Here is a 15436-nt window from a genome sequence, read left to right on the forward strand (position 1 = left end):
AAGCATCAATATACATATGAAATGTTTCTTTTTTTATGAATTCAAATCTTTTTTTGACAACTAATATTTTCTATTCTAGAGTTTATGTAGAATAACGTGAGCACCATATTGTGATTGAAGTGTTATAATTGGGAGCGGAGCATGAGCATAGGATGAGGATAGCTCAAAGGAGTAGCGTAGTAGATTCATTGATAGAGCCATTTTTGCTTATATCATAGAATAATGTTGTCCAATGCATATCCGAGGACCCCATCCGAATGAGAAAAATGAAACTTGACCCTTGTAGCTTTTGAAACTCCTTCAGCAAACCTATCTGGATTGAAGTCCTTTGCATCATCACCCCAAATTTATGCATTTTTTAAGCTTTAATGTATTTTATGGTCCTAGATGGCCTTTGCATTGGGTTGAAATCCTTGGTTTTTTATTTGTTAAATATGTATGTAATGTGACATGTCTTGTACATTTTTTATATTTGTTAAGCACTATTTTTTATAATGATTGCAATAGCTTATTGTTACGTTTGTGTGAACAGATCTTCAATAATCAAGATGATTTAAATTCATTGTCAATTTTATTTTCAACCAGATAGACTTTGTATCACTAATTGTACAATTACTGTAACCAAAATTTGCTAAAATAAGCAAAATAAAAGACATTTTAACAATTCTTTTATAGAATCAAAATTACATGAATACTTGTTTAAATTCATAGATAGGTCATGAATTTTCAAATAATACAAGCCAACTAATACTTCTGTACCATATAAACTAAAATTTGACATAAGAACAAATCAATTCAGAATAAAAACTGAAATAAAACCTGTCACAATTTTATTTAGAATAAAACCTGTCATGATTTAGAATACAAAAAGAGGATCATAGGATTACAAAGACATCTGAAATAAAACCTGTCACAATTTAATTTTTTTTTTAATAAAAGATTCTAATTGAGAATACATTCACCTGAAATAAAACCTGTCACAATTTTTTTTTTATAAAAGTTTCTAATTGAGAATATTTTTACTTGAAATAAAACCTATCACATTTTTTTTATAAGAGCTTCTAATTGAGAATACATTCACCTGAAATAAAACCTATCACAATTTTTTTTTTAATATTTTCTAATTGAGAATACATTCACCTAAAACAAAACCTGTCACAATTCAATTTACAAAATGATCATACGATTGACCATACATCTTGAAATAAAATTTGTCACAATTCTTTTGGGAAATTTCTAATTGAGAATACCTTCATCTAGAATAAAATCTATCATAGTTCAATATACAAAAAAGAGGACCGTATGTTGGGAATAAAAAAAAGAAGATGGTTCTATCCACCACAATTTAAATATTATATAACCAAAAATATTTGCTTCCCAATCCATTCTCCAAAACAAACACTATCCCTACCTATCCCAAAACCCATCAAATCTCAAATTAGTTTGGTATCAAAGCTTTTGTCTTGCATCAGATGCCTAAATTCACAAAATGGCAAAGGAGGAGAGTCAAGCACCTATAAGAAAAAAAAAAAAAAAAAAAAAAAAAAAAATCATAAAATGCTTGACTCCACTACTAAATGCTTGACTGACTTCGTTCCTAATACAACTCGCCTTCCTTTGCATGACCTGTAGATATACTTAGGTTGCGGAAAAAAAAATTAACTGGTATTAAATACTTAGAAAAACCATGAACTATTTATCTCTAAATAACAAACCAGTAAAAAAACTCAAAAACAATAAGGATATAAATATATAATATAGTAAACTTTGAACCAACCATCATACATAATCAACACAAATGGAAGTGAAAAAAACCACTTAATATCCATGCCTAATGAAGTCACTAAGATTCATGTATAGTACACTGGCATCAACTTCACCTGCAGATGAGCCCCACATCAACTTCACCTGCAATTAGCACGTCTAGTCATCCAGTATGAGAAGGCTAAAAAAATTATGTCTACAATTGTTGATCACTTTTTAAAAAGTCAGATTTTGTCATGCATCAGATGCCTAAATTCACAAAATTCCTGCAATTAGAACTTATACTCCTGGAACTTATACATTTCAACAAATACTCCTGGAACTAAATTAGAACTTATAAGAACTACAATCCTCCAAGAACTACAATCAGATTCATTTACAGGTTGAACCCTAACACTTAGGAATCTAATCAAAACCCAACAAGATACCAAAATACAACCAAAAAAAAAAAAAAAAAAACCATAAATAATTCATGAGGCTCCAAAAAAACCCATAAACCCAGAAAAACCCATTAATAATTCGAAATCCAAATTGGGGAAAAGGGCAAATCATGAAAAACAAACCTTTGGATCGTGGCTCACGGCGGCTCTGGTATGTTTTCAAGCTCCACGCACAGCTTTGGCGACCTGTGTGGTAGTGAGCTTCAGTGTGTGGTGTGGTGGAGGTTCGGGCAAGCAAAGGATGGAAGAGGGAGTTTTCAGAATTCTGAGGAAGCAGATGAAGTATGAGTGATAAGTACAAAAGGGTGACGTGACAAAATTCTATTGGGTGGCGAAAACACTGGTTTTACGCCACAACCTAACCCAATGTTTTCTCTTCTAAACTATACTTGGTGTGAGTTTGGATAGCAAATGCGGCTGGCATTTGCATTTTTCCCTGAGTCCCGTGCACTATTCACGGGACCCACAAGTACAGAATTCAGCAAAAAAAACTTTAAAACTAGGTCTCACGGGCACTATTCATAGTTTAAAAATTATTTTGCTATAGTGTTTTCAGTAATAAGTTTTCAATTTTCAACAATAAGTGGTATCAAAACAGACCCTTGGTCTATTTGGTACTTTATTTATAGGCTGTATTAGATGTAAGCTTAAATCACGGTACATAGAATGTAGTTAAGTGTACTTTAGTGCACTGCTATTCTACCACAGATTGATTATGATACTCTAAACCGTATTCTCTCATCCAGGTTATTGATTCTCCTTTTTTTTTTTTAGTGTAGCATATTTCTTAGTCTATCTGTTTACTTTCTTTCTAGTGCTAGAAAATGTTTTTCTTGTCTCTATTGTTATTGTTTATCAGGTGGTTGGCTAAAACTAATATTTTATTTTTCTTCTTTGTTCTTTTTCTCTTTATTCTGAATGTAGTATATATTTTTTATATTATTATTTTTAAATTTTGGGTAATGAACTTATTGACTATGCGTTTTAGTTTAGTATTTGGCTTTTTAAAAAATATAAAAAAATTAAAAATCCTAAATCCCTTTATATGCTCATTATAATAAAAAAAGAAAAAAAGAAAAAGAAAGGATAATAGTGTTTCATGTTGATTCATGCCTGTGGTTCAGCTCACTGGCCTTGTAAAATATACTTGATTTATTTGGTACTTTATTTGTAAGTTGTATTGGATGCATGCTTATGTGATCCTCTCAGAGTTTTAATGCTTGAGAATTAACTAATGGTGTAGGAAAAAGATAGCTGCCAATTATGACCTTATTAATGTTGGGAAAAAAAAGGCACCTATAGAAATGATTTTGTGTATGTTGGGTTTTGAATCTTTTGATTTTACAATGCCATCAGATATAGGGTCTTTTGGATCATATACTTTCTGCCAATAGCCCTTGGGGGCTCTAAAAATGACCATTGTTATTATGATTTTTCCCCTTTTCACTTGATTGTTATGGTCAACCGGCCTCGGATGAAAGAAGATATATGGTCAACATTAAGAAAAGTAGTGAATGAAGCTGTTGAAATTTGTTATACTGAAAACTTAAACCTTTTCATTTCTTCTTTATTGTGGTCCTTGTTCAGCTAATTATTGTAAGGGCGATTGTTTGAAAGAACATGGAATTTTCTGGTTATATCTGATATTGATTTTTTTTTTTTTGAACTTCGGCTATTGAATGAATGTACAGGGGCCGTCTTTTGGTAAGGCAGCCCGTTCATGACAACCCATGGGACATCAAAGATGTTAGAGGAGGTGTCATTGGTGTTCATGGCTTCCATTCCAGTTTCTGTGATCTGTCTAACGAAAGGTGGCTTGTCTCTTAATATGGTTACAACTTTTTTTTTCTTGGTTATTGTAAGCTTCAAGTTCATATTATTTAGCTATCATGGGTTGGTTAACATTGCTTCCGTTATTTATTTCTGCAGTTGCGTCTACAACAATGATCGTAAAACCTGAACCCGTGATTAATTTTATATTAGCTAACCAGGATATAAAGAGCATTTAAGTGCATTGACTTGGTAAAGGTAAGAATCGGCTAAACGTTGTGCAAAAGATTCCAGGTTTAGTTTTTAATCCAAAATTTCAATCTTTTTGTTCAAGTACAGGCTAAGAGAATGCTGAAAAATTTGCAGGATTAAGACAACGCACCAAAGCATAGAATATAAAATAATTGGCCTGAGTGATTCTCGATGCAAGGACCAGTTGTATGTGCTTTGTACCAAAAATATTTCCCCATCCTAATGTCCTCAGCCTATTACTACTTGAGAGTTGAGACAAAACCAAAACCAAACCCTATCATTGTATCAGAATTCCTTGATGGAAGGGCAATTCTATATATCACTCAAATGCCCATTGGTTCTCCTTCCGAACCTCTGCTTCTTCTTCTGGAGTGTAATCATTCTTGATGTGGAATGTCTCGCGAATCTCTTCTGGAGTCTTTCCCTTCATCATGTCTGCCACAGTCTTGCAAGTCAAGTCCAACAGCCCCTTAATGTTCAAATAGTTGGCCGCCTAAAAATTGGAACAATAGGAACACCAATCCTCCAAGTAAGACAATGAATACAAATTTAGAGAAAATTATAATAATGTCTTATAAACGAGTGAACGTAAATGAAACTGGTCAATACAACGTCCTACTAAGGGCATGCACACCACAAATACCAAAAGTTGCTAAAGCAAAACCTGCATCACAGCATAAAAAATACAAGAAATTCTAGGTTATAATCCTATAGTAGCCATTTTTATAAAACCAGGCATCATACATTGCTTGCTCAGTTTTTTACAACATGGATGCATGACTACATAGCAAGTAGCAATGACAGTAAAGTGTAATCAGTTTAGCTTCAAGGTTCTAAATACAATTTGTCAACAATCAAGAGCTGAGAGAACATATTTTCTCATCATAAAACTAAATTCCTTTGATACCCAAGAAGTAATCATACATATTAAAAGTTTAAAACCAAAAGCAAATAGCACTGATATCACTATCAAACTGCTACCCATTGTAGCAAACAATCTTTTGGATTTAAAATGACATCTAGGAACAACAATTTACAGAACTTCTACCTCTCAATCAATGTTCATTTGATTCACTATTTATAACAAAATAACCATGAGCTGAACAATACCTAAACCAACAAACCCAAATATATTGAATCTCCACAACCAAGCAAACAATTCATGAAACAACCATAACACAACAAAATCATTTACAACAGGACTGACAACATAATCCCATAACACATATATGCAGAACACAACTTAATAACATAGAAAAAAGATGGAAGAGGTAGAGGCAGAGCTCAAGATAATCAACATATCAACAAACAGAACATTCACCATTTTAACTTGTTTTCTCAGCATCAAAACACATTATTAGTGATTTAAAAAAAAAAGAAAAAGAATTATTACTACAGTAAAAAAAATATCCATTCAATGCATAACCCCACAAAAAAAGACACATACTAATCAAAGAAAAACAGTAAAAAAAATGAAGGGCAATATATCAATCAGCCCATTGAAAACCCAAAAAAAAAAAACCCTTTTCATTTGAAAAGTATAACATAACAGGACTCAAATTTCCTGTCTTTTTCTATTTCACCCTCCTGTTTTCTCAGCATCCAAACAGAGATCCGGAACAAAAATCTTTTTTTTTTTTTTTAAAACAACAACAAGAACAAAAATTGCTTAACAAGCCCAAGGACTAAAGCATAATGAAGGGCAAAAGAAAAATTCTGCTCATTGAAAACCCCAAAACCAAAAACTAAACATAACTGTACTCAAAGTTCCAATCTTTTTTTCTTCCTTGCTGATAGGTAAAAGAGCTAGTAATGGGTAAAGTTCCAATCTTTTTTCCTTGTCACCCTCTTGTTTTCTCAAGATCCAAACAGAAACTCAAGAAAGAAACTTTTTTAAAAAAATATTAAACTATTAACAAACCAAAAAAAAAAAAAAAAAAATCACAACACAAACAATCAATGAAAGCAGTAAAATAAAGCAGAAAGAATCGCCAAAAGGGTACTTTGAAAAAGGAACGAAAGGTGTAGTACGGACCAGAATGAGGTCGAAGAGAGTGTTCTGATCAACCTTGACGAACTCAGTGTCCCATTCAGCGAGTGGGTCGGTGGTACTGTTGGAAGTGTAAGGGGTCACAGAGGGCTCAGACTCGCCAGCAGCCTCTTTGTGCTTCTTGCAGTACTCGATGACCCGTGAAAGAATGCCACTCGTGACGTTTGGCAATGGTATCTCATTGTCGGCGCAGCCATCTTCGATTATGTGCTTTATGGTCTGTGACTCCGTAGCCACGCTCTCGTCCACCTCAAAGGACTCGCCGTCTGAGCTTTTCAGGATCACCTTCTTCGTGTTCTCCTTCTCCTTGTTACTCACCACCACGCTTGTTGAAGACGACGCCATTGTTGTTTTCACAGAGAGAGAGAGAGAGAGCTAGAGAGCTGTAGTATTGGGATGAGAAGGTGAAAGAGTGAAGGACAGTATTTATAAAGGAGGCGTGGGGCTTAAGAAACTGAGGCGGCGTGGTTTTTGTGTTGTGTACTTTATCCTTTCCTTTTTTTTTTCTGAGAAAGCTGTTGTGAACTTTTTTTTTTTTTTTGGGCTACAGAAGGCTGTTGCGAACTTAATAGTTAAGTTAATGCCCCACTAATCCTTTGTCCTCTTGGGTTTGGAGAGTTTTTGTGTGTGTGTGTGTGTGTGTGTGTGTGGGATAGGGTTTTTAAAAATTGTATTATTTTAAGGGTTCTCAGGTGAGTTTGGTTTTGCATATTGAAAAAGTTGTGCTTTTTAAAAGTGCAGCATGAGATTGAGTTAGTTTTTTTTTTTTTTTTTTTTTTTTTTTTTTTTTTTTTTTTTTTTTTTTTTTTTTTTTTTTTTTTTTTTTTAAAGCAAAGCATTTAGTAAAAACAGTTAAAAAATGTTTTTTTTTTAGAAAACTGAGTATTTGGCAACACTTATCAAAATTGTTGTTTGAAGTATAAATTAATAAAAATGACAAAATAATTTCACAACATTTTACAATAACTTTTTTTTTTTGGAGAAATAAACACACACACAATCGAGAGAGAAAGAAGATTTCAAAATAATTTTATAACAAATTTTAGATCGCAAGCTGTTATTGGTGGGTAAAAAATTTATGTTAGTTGTAGCCCAAATTAAAATTAATAATAATTTACCACCTAAAATTTCTAGAAAAAATATTGTGAAGGTTATGATAGTGATCAAGGAATCAGTTAGTTGAACAGCACGGATCACGATGATGTTGAGGGCCTGAAAGATAAGAAATAGAAGGTCAGAGGAGACTGGGGTTGGCCGGTCAAAACTCCTCCGATGATGAAGTTAGTAACTCTCCTCTTAATGGAAAAACATTGTTTGTAAAGAAGAAATACCCTCCCTTTTTTTGTCGGAGACTCATCTCTTTTTATAGGTTTAGGGGGAGGTTATCCAACAGCGGTTATCCGTTGGATAACCTCCCCCAATTTTACGGAGTCCGGAGCGTACAATTTGATAACCGTTATAGCGGTTATCTTTGTCGAAACTGCCTTGCCCTCGTCCTAAGTGCTTCCTGGACGAGGGATTGTACACCAGTTAGTACATGTCGTCCAGAGGTCTCTCTGGACGACAGTAATGTGGCTTGTGTAAAACTCTCATGGACGACGTTTATGGACGAGCAAGGAGTAGGCTTTTTTTAGACACCATCAGTTGCCCCCTCGTCCATATGTGTCGTCTTAAGGATAATTTGGGGGATTTTCAAAAATGTGTACTGTATGCCACGTGTCAAAATCTGACTGATGAACTGATGCACTTGGTTCAATTTTCGAGATCTATGCCACGTGGCGTACTTTGGTTGGCTGCGTCGTTTCGCATCCCAAAGTTTTCAGCTTATAAATAGTTGAATTCCTCCAGTGCCCTTCACATTTCTGAGATTTCCCTCCCTGAGCATCCTCGTCTTAGATCCTCGTCTAGAAGCATCATCTTGTCCTTAGTTCCCTCGTCTAGATTTCAGGTATTTCTTTACTCCTCGTTCTCAGATTTTAAGTTTTCTACAATGTCTGAGACCGTTCTTTCCTCGTCTAGCAATAGTTTAGGCAAAGCCATAGACGAGTATCATGACCAAAGTAGTTTTAATGGCTCTAGTGATAACAGTAATAGTACTAGTAGTGAAGGGAACACCACGGACGAGTATGTGTCCGGCGTCCCTGGGGTACCCTTAGAAGTTCTCCAAGGACTCAAGACGAGGAGTGAGTCTGGATCCCAGGCAGGCACAAGTGCCCCCTCGTCCACAGTTCAGGACGAGGTTGAGGTAGTGTATAGCTGTGCCATAGGAGTAGAGTCCAAGACGGACGATAGGAAGTTAGTTTTGCTTAAGAAGTGGTACCAAATCCCAGACGACCTTAATCCTAGGTTAGCAGTTTGTGGGGAGTGGTGTTGTCAACCTCGTTTTGGGATAGGTATTTACGAAGCCTATCTTTTAGGTGGACTTAGGTTACCTTTAAATGCTTTTGCCAGAGAGTTACTCGCTAGGTTAGGTATAGGTATTTGTCAGCTTAACCCCAATGCGTGGAGGTTAGTAGTCTCCATGCAAGTTTTGTGGAGAGAGGTCTTTGAGGGGAACCGTCCTCTGACTGTGGACGAGTTCCTCTACTGTTACAAGCCTTCTGAGATCAATCAGTCCCTTGGCTTTTATCAATTCACAGCCAGAGGGAAAGATTATAGATTGATTAAGTCCGTAGGTTCCTCGGATAGGAACTGGAAGACGGAGTTCTTCTTCGTCTCAGGTTTCTGGGCTGGACGCCCACACGAGGTTTCTCAAGACCCATTTCCTCCCTACACAGGAGAGTTAGGGAACCTTCGTCCTGAAGGTATGCTTGTGTTTGTCATTTTATTGTGTTGTATTTATCTTTGTAGACGGCTAAATTTTTTTTTTTTTTTAGGTGCTGGACGACCTCATCTGGACAGGTTTCATATAGAAAGAATCCAAAAGGTTCATCTATACACGGATAGGGCTTTCCATTCTTTGGTAACCCTCCATCGTCTTGCCACTTGGGGTTTAGGTCCCAACCCGTCCAGTGAAGCCCTTGCACAAGAGCTCACCATTCGTAGACGTAAGTCAGCATAATGGTTTCCCTTTTTTCCTCCTCTCTTTTTTTTACTTATTATTTTTAACACCCCTTCTTTTTTCAAGAATAGCTACAATGAAGGAAAATAAGGGTAAAGAAGTTGTGAACGAGGCTGCTGCCACTGGGCAGGACGCACCTCAGTCTCACCCGTCCGTAGGTGAGAAAAGAAAAAACTTATCACTGGGAGTTGACCTGGGCAATCTTCCCAGCAGGCGCAGGGAGAAAAAGGTCAAACATAAGTCGTCCAAGCCCAAAGACGTTCAACTTGCGCCTACTGTTCATGAGCCTGAAGACGTCCAAATCCTAGATTCTGAGCCCAAAGATTCACCCATGCAAGTCCCGTCCATAGTCAAGACGTTGTCCACGTCTCAGCCTTCTCCCCAAGCACCTCAATACCTCATTGGGAACGAGGATCTGGCTTGGGAAAGATTTAAGATGGCTGTGATTGATGAGGACGTGTTTGCCTGTTACAACATGTCTTTGAAGGACTTCGAGCATTCTGGGGTTCATGATCTTTTCAAGGTATGTATGTTATATATTTTTTATTTACTTATTTTTTATTTATTTTTTATTTTTTTATTTATTATTTTTTTTCTTTTCTCGTCCTCTTTGATAAGCTTCCTAACTCAACCATTATTCAGGCCATGTCCAAGTTCATTGCTGCGTCCAGGCAAGCAACTGATCTTGACAAGACGAGGATCTTGTTAGAGAGGAGAATCAAGGAAGTAAAGGACGAGAGCAAGCGCTGGGCTGAGGCAACTGCTAAAGCCAACGAAGGGGCAAAGGAGCTGCGAAATCAAATTCAAGAGATGAAGACTGATGTTGTGGAGAAGGAAACTCGTCTTGATCACTTGCAAAAGAAGAACGACGAGCTGAGTGATCTTCTCAAGAAGGCCAAGGAAGACGTAGTTGCAAAGTTCAAGGCGTCCAAGCAGTTCACTGATCTACTGGATACTAACTATGCGGCTGGGTTTGAGGACTTCAGGATGGACGCCGTCGAGAACTTCCCCAACATTGACTTCAGCTCTATTAAGCTCAATCTCAGTGGTGCTCCTACCAGCTCCCTCCTCCAGACGAGCTCAGAAGACGTTAATGTGGAGGATGATGCTACAACCCAGCCACTTCAGGACGAGCAGAACAAAGATGCCCCACCAGCCTGATGCCTCTTTATAATTTTAAGACGATGTAACTTTTTATTTATCTCGTCTTTAGTTTATGGACGAGTTATCATGTAACTTAAGGGTGTTTGGACGTTGGTCGTCCTCCCTTTAAACACTTGTATTTTTCTGTTTTTGTTATATCAAGGACGAAAATTATGCTTGCTTTATAATTTCTTCTCGTCTATGAAGGTGATCTTACGAAATGCTTGTAACTTTATACTCGTCTTGGAGAAATCCCAGATGTCAACATCACCCGTCTTGAGACTTCGCCTCTTTTTTTATTTTTTTTCTAGACTTTGCATTCGTCCTTGAGCTTAATTGCTCTGAAACGTTCTTGGTTAATTACCAGAACATCGTCCTTGCATGTATTCGTCCATGTGTGGACGTGCAAATCTCACGTTTCAGTTGAGCTTTGTGGACGTATTATTGTTCGTCCGTGTTGTGGACGTACTATCTTTCATCTCGTCTACTTCAGAGATGGATGTTCTGTGGACGTACCATTTCAGGGAAAATTTTCTCGTCTACACTTGGGCATGCATACATTTCCCTTGTTTGTCGAAGTTAAATCCCCGCGTCCGGAGATTTTACTCGTCTTGGGCTTTTCAGCCTTGTGGTGAGTTAATTGGAACGAAAATAACTTGGAGACTTAGAAATTTGCACATAACATAAACATTGTTTCTAGGTAAGGCATATACATATATTTATGCCTTTTTTATTAAGTACAAGCTCCATAAGTTCGTCCATAAACACAACATAAATAGTAAAGCCTTAACTTCGTCCACAACACACTAAATATAAATAGTGAAATAGTAGTTAATAACACAACATTAAATATTAGAATAAGTCTTCAGACAAGGTCCAGCCTCGTCTGTGGCCATACTTCCGTCTAGGCTGACTTTTACTGATAGTACCTCCTCAAGTGCTCCACGTTCCAAGGGTGCTCCAGTTTCCTCCCGTCCAGGGCCTCCAAGTAGTAGGATCCTTGCCTTTTACAGTTGATAACTCTGTAGGGTCCTTTCCAATTCGGGCCCAATTTCCCATGTGTTGGGTTCTTGGTTGCCAAAGAGACCTTTCTTAGGATGAGATCTCCTATGTTGAAACGCCTAGGCTTCACCATTGCGTCATATTGCCTAGCCATGAGGTTCTTGTACTTTGCTGTTCTGTATTCTGCGTCTGCCCATACCTCGTCTACCAGATCAAGGTTCAAACGGAGCTGCTCCTCATTGTCCTCATCTTTATACATCATCACCCTTTGATTGGCCATATGTACTTCCGCCGGTATGACTGCTTCGCTTCCATAAGTTAGCTTGAAAGGAGTTTCCCCCGTAGGGGTTCTCATCATCGTCCTGTAGGCCCATAGAACACCAGGTAACTCCTCTGGCCATACCCCCTTTGTCCCCTCAAGCCGGGTCTTGATGATTTTCAACAAGGATCGGTTTGCCACTTCAGCTTGACCATTTGCTTGGGGATGAGCGGGTGAGGAATAGTGATTCTGTATTCCAAAGTGTGCGCAGAAGTCCCTAAAGAGTGCGTTGTCAAACTGTCGTCCATTATCAGATACCAATACCTTGGGCACTCCGAATCTGCATACAATATTCTTCCACACGAAATGCTTAACATTTTGTTGTGTGATCGTCGCCAACGGTTCAGCTTCCACCCATTTTGTGAAGTAATCGATGCCCACAACTAGAAATTTCATCTGCCTTATGCCTTGAGGAAAAGGACCCAAAATGTCTAGTCCCCATTGTGCAAAGGGTCACGGTGCCATCATCGGGGTGAGGTACTCTGATGGTTGTCTGGGGACGTTGCTAAATCGTTGACATTGGTCGCAGACCTTAACATATGCTTTGGCATTAGCTTGCATATTTGGCCAATAATACCCTGCACGGACGACCTTGGAGACAAGGGACCTGGCTCCGGAGTGATTGCCACATGCTCCTTCATGAACTTCCCCAGTATGTAGTTTGCTTCGTCCGAAGCCAAGCACCTAAGATAAGGTTGAGAAAAGCCCATCTTGTATAACACTTCGTTCAGAAGTAGATATCTAGCCGATCTCACCCTCAGCTTCCTTGCTTCGTCTTTTTCTTCTGGTAGCTGTCCGTCTTTCAGGTATGATATAATCGGGGTCATCCAATTTCCTCTATTTTCCACCTGTTGTACTTCTGGAATATCTATGCTTGGCATGTACTGAATTTGGTCACAATCGTCCATAAATTCACTTGCCGAGGCTTCTTTCGCTATAGTATCAGCTTCCATGTTTTCCTCCCTTGGGATTTGGACGAATTCAGCTTTTTCAAATTTCTTCATTAGGCGCATCACTCGACTAAGGTATTTCCTCATCCGTTCCTCTTTTGCTTCATACATTCCATTCACTTGCCCCATGACCAACTGAGAATCACCCAGGACGAGTATAGACTTGGCTTCCACAGACTTAGCCAATTCTAGCCCTTTGAGAAGGGCTTCATACTCGACTTCATTGTTAGTCGCTTGGTACTGTAGACGAACCTTGTGCCTCAGTTTGTCTCCTTCTGGGGACTGTAAAACCACACCAATCCCACCTGCATACTTTGTGGATGATCCATCCACATGGACGACCCATCTATCATTGTCTTCTGTCTCTTCATGACTTGGGGTAAATTCTGCAATGAAATCTGCTAATGCTTGAGCTTTTATAGCATGCCTTGGTTGATATCTGATGTCAAATTCGTTGAGCTCGACGGCCCACTGAACCAATCGTCCAGCTGCCTCCAGTCTGTTCATCGCCTTCTTGAGTGGATGATCCGTCATGACATTAATGACATGTGCCTGGAAATAGTGCCTTAGCTTCCTGGAAGCAATGATCAATGCGAAGGCTAACTTCTCCATCTGTGGATATCGTCCTTCCGCTCCCCTCAATGCCTTACTCGTATAGTACACGGGTCTTTGCACTTTACCTTCTTCCCTTATCAGTGCTGAACTTACGGCATACGGGGTTACCGCCAAATACAAGTATAATTCCTCTCCCACTACTGACGGACTCAACAATGGAGACTTGGTCAAGTATGCCTTCAGATCCTTAAAAGCTTTCTGACACTCGTTGGTCCATTCGAATGCTTTTCTAAGAACTTTAAAAAATGGCAAACATTTGTCAGTGGCTTTAGAGACAAACCTGTTTAATGCAGCGACTCGTCCAGTAAGAGATTGGATCTCCTTTGTATTCTGCGGAGGCTTCATGTCTAGTATTGCTTTAATTTTATCAGGATTCGCTTCAATCCCCCTATGAGAGACCATAAAGCCAAGGAATTTCCCTGATGATACTCCGAAAGCACATTTACTAGGATTCAGCTTCATGTGATACTGTCTCAGCGTGTCAAATGTCTCCTGCAGGTCGTCCAGATGCCTTCCTTCGTCCTGGCTCTTTACCAGCATGTCGTCCACATAGACTTCCACATTCCGCCCAATCTGCTGTCGAAACATGTGGTTGACCAATCTCTGATATGTGGCTCCTGCATTCTTTAAGCCGAATGGCATCACCTTATAACAGAACAAGTCTTGACTTGTGACAAAGGATGTTTTCTCCTGATCCGCCTCATCCATCCTTATTTGATTGTATTCCGAAAAAGCGTCCATGAAACTAAGCAACTTGTGACCCGCAGTTGAATCCACCAATTGATCAATGCGTGGTAGCGGATAACTATCCTTTGGGCAAGCCTTGTTCAAGTCGGTAAAATCCACGCACATTCTCCACTTACCATTTGTCTTCTTGACCATTACAACATTTGCCAACCAATCTGGGTAGTACACTTCCCGGATAAACCTCGCCCCCATCAGTTTTTGAACTTCGTCTTTGATAGCATCATTTCTCTCAGGGGCAAACACCCTCTTCTTTTGCCGCACTGGCTTGGAGGAAGGGCATACATTCAGACGGTGGGTAATGACACTAGGGTCTATACCCGGCATGTCCTCATGACTCCATGCGAACACATCAATATTTTTCTTCAAAAAGTGGACGAGGCCCTCCTTAATCTTCTCTTCTAGATCTGCCCCAATCCTGGTACACTTCTCAGGGTTCTCTTCGTCCAGGGAAATGTCTTCTAATACTTCGGTAGGCTCAGCTACCATCCTCCTTTCCTCAATATTCATGGTTTGAATTTGCTCATCCATGGCCAGCATGGCCAAGTAACATTCTCTTGCTGCCAGTTGATCCCCTTGCACCTGCCCTACTCCGTGTTCTGTTGGGAACTTAACTGATAAGTGGTAAGTGGAGGTAACGGCCTTCCAACTATTCAAAGTTGGTCGTCCAATTATGGCGTTATAGGAGGACAGATAGTCTACCACAAGGAAGTTCACATCCTTGGTGACTTGTCGTGGGTATGCCCCCATTACCACTGATAAGGAAATGGTACCCACGGGTTGTACCTTCATACCACCAAAACCTACTAGGGGGGAGTTCACTGGACGGAGCCGGTCTCGTCCTAGCCTCATTTGTTGAAAAGTTGGATAATACAAAATGTCCGCCGACCTTCCGTTGTCTACAAGCACCCTTCTAGTTGTGTAGTCAGCAATCATTAAGGTGATGACAAGAGCATCATCATGCGGGTGATGAATTCTCTCAGCGTCTTCGTCCGTGAAAGTGATCGCTGCTTCGTCCGTGGTCCTTGCTCTCGGTGATCGTCCAAAAAGCTGGACACTCTGCACTACCTTCAAATATGCTTTCTTGGACTTGGATGACTGGCCCGTCGAACTTCCCCCTATAATGACTCTTATTTCTCCGAGTGGCGGCCGTGATGATTCTTCCATTTTTCCTTTCATTTTTTCGTCCCTGTTATCTCGTCCAAGGAAATTCTTCAGCTTCCCTTGCCTTATGAGATTTTCGATTTGCTGCTTTAAATCGAAACACTTGTTCGTATCGTGACCATGATCCCTATGGAAGCGACAATACTTGTTCCGATTGCGTTT

The 15436-nt window shown here is 39.0% G+C and overlaps 1 protein-coding gene across 2 annotated transcripts; it reads right to left on the reverse strand.

Moving 5' to 3' along the window:
- Window positions 1-4262: 4262 nt before the first annotated feature.
- LOC126707054 (SKP1-like protein 1A) lies at window positions 4263-6774 on the reverse strand. 2 transcript variants are annotated; one of them, XM_050406642.1, is made up of 2 exons: window positions 6295-6774; window positions 4263-4719 (listed from the first exon to the last, which is right to left on the reverse strand). In XM_050406642.1, the coding sequence occupies exons 1-2, from the start codon at window positions 6619-6621 to the stop codon at window positions 4546-4548; spliced, it is 501 nt and encodes a 166-aa protein (XP_050262599.1). In that variant the 5' UTR covers window positions 6622-6774; the 3' UTR covers window positions 4263-4545. The 2 variants fall into 2 exon arrangements, with proteins under 2 accessions (XP_050262599.1, XP_050262598.1); XM_050406641.1 differs by having other exon boundaries at window positions 6262-6774.
- Window positions 6775-15436: the final 8662 nt, after the last annotated feature.

The sequence above is a fragment of the Quercus robur genome, chromosome 11 (genome assembly GCF_932294415.1).
Source record: "Quercus robur chromosome 11, dhQueRobu3.1, whole genome shotgun sequence".
In the NCBI taxonomy this organism is placed as follows: Eukaryota; Viridiplantae; Streptophyta; class Magnoliopsida; order Fagales; family Fagaceae; genus Quercus; species Quercus robur.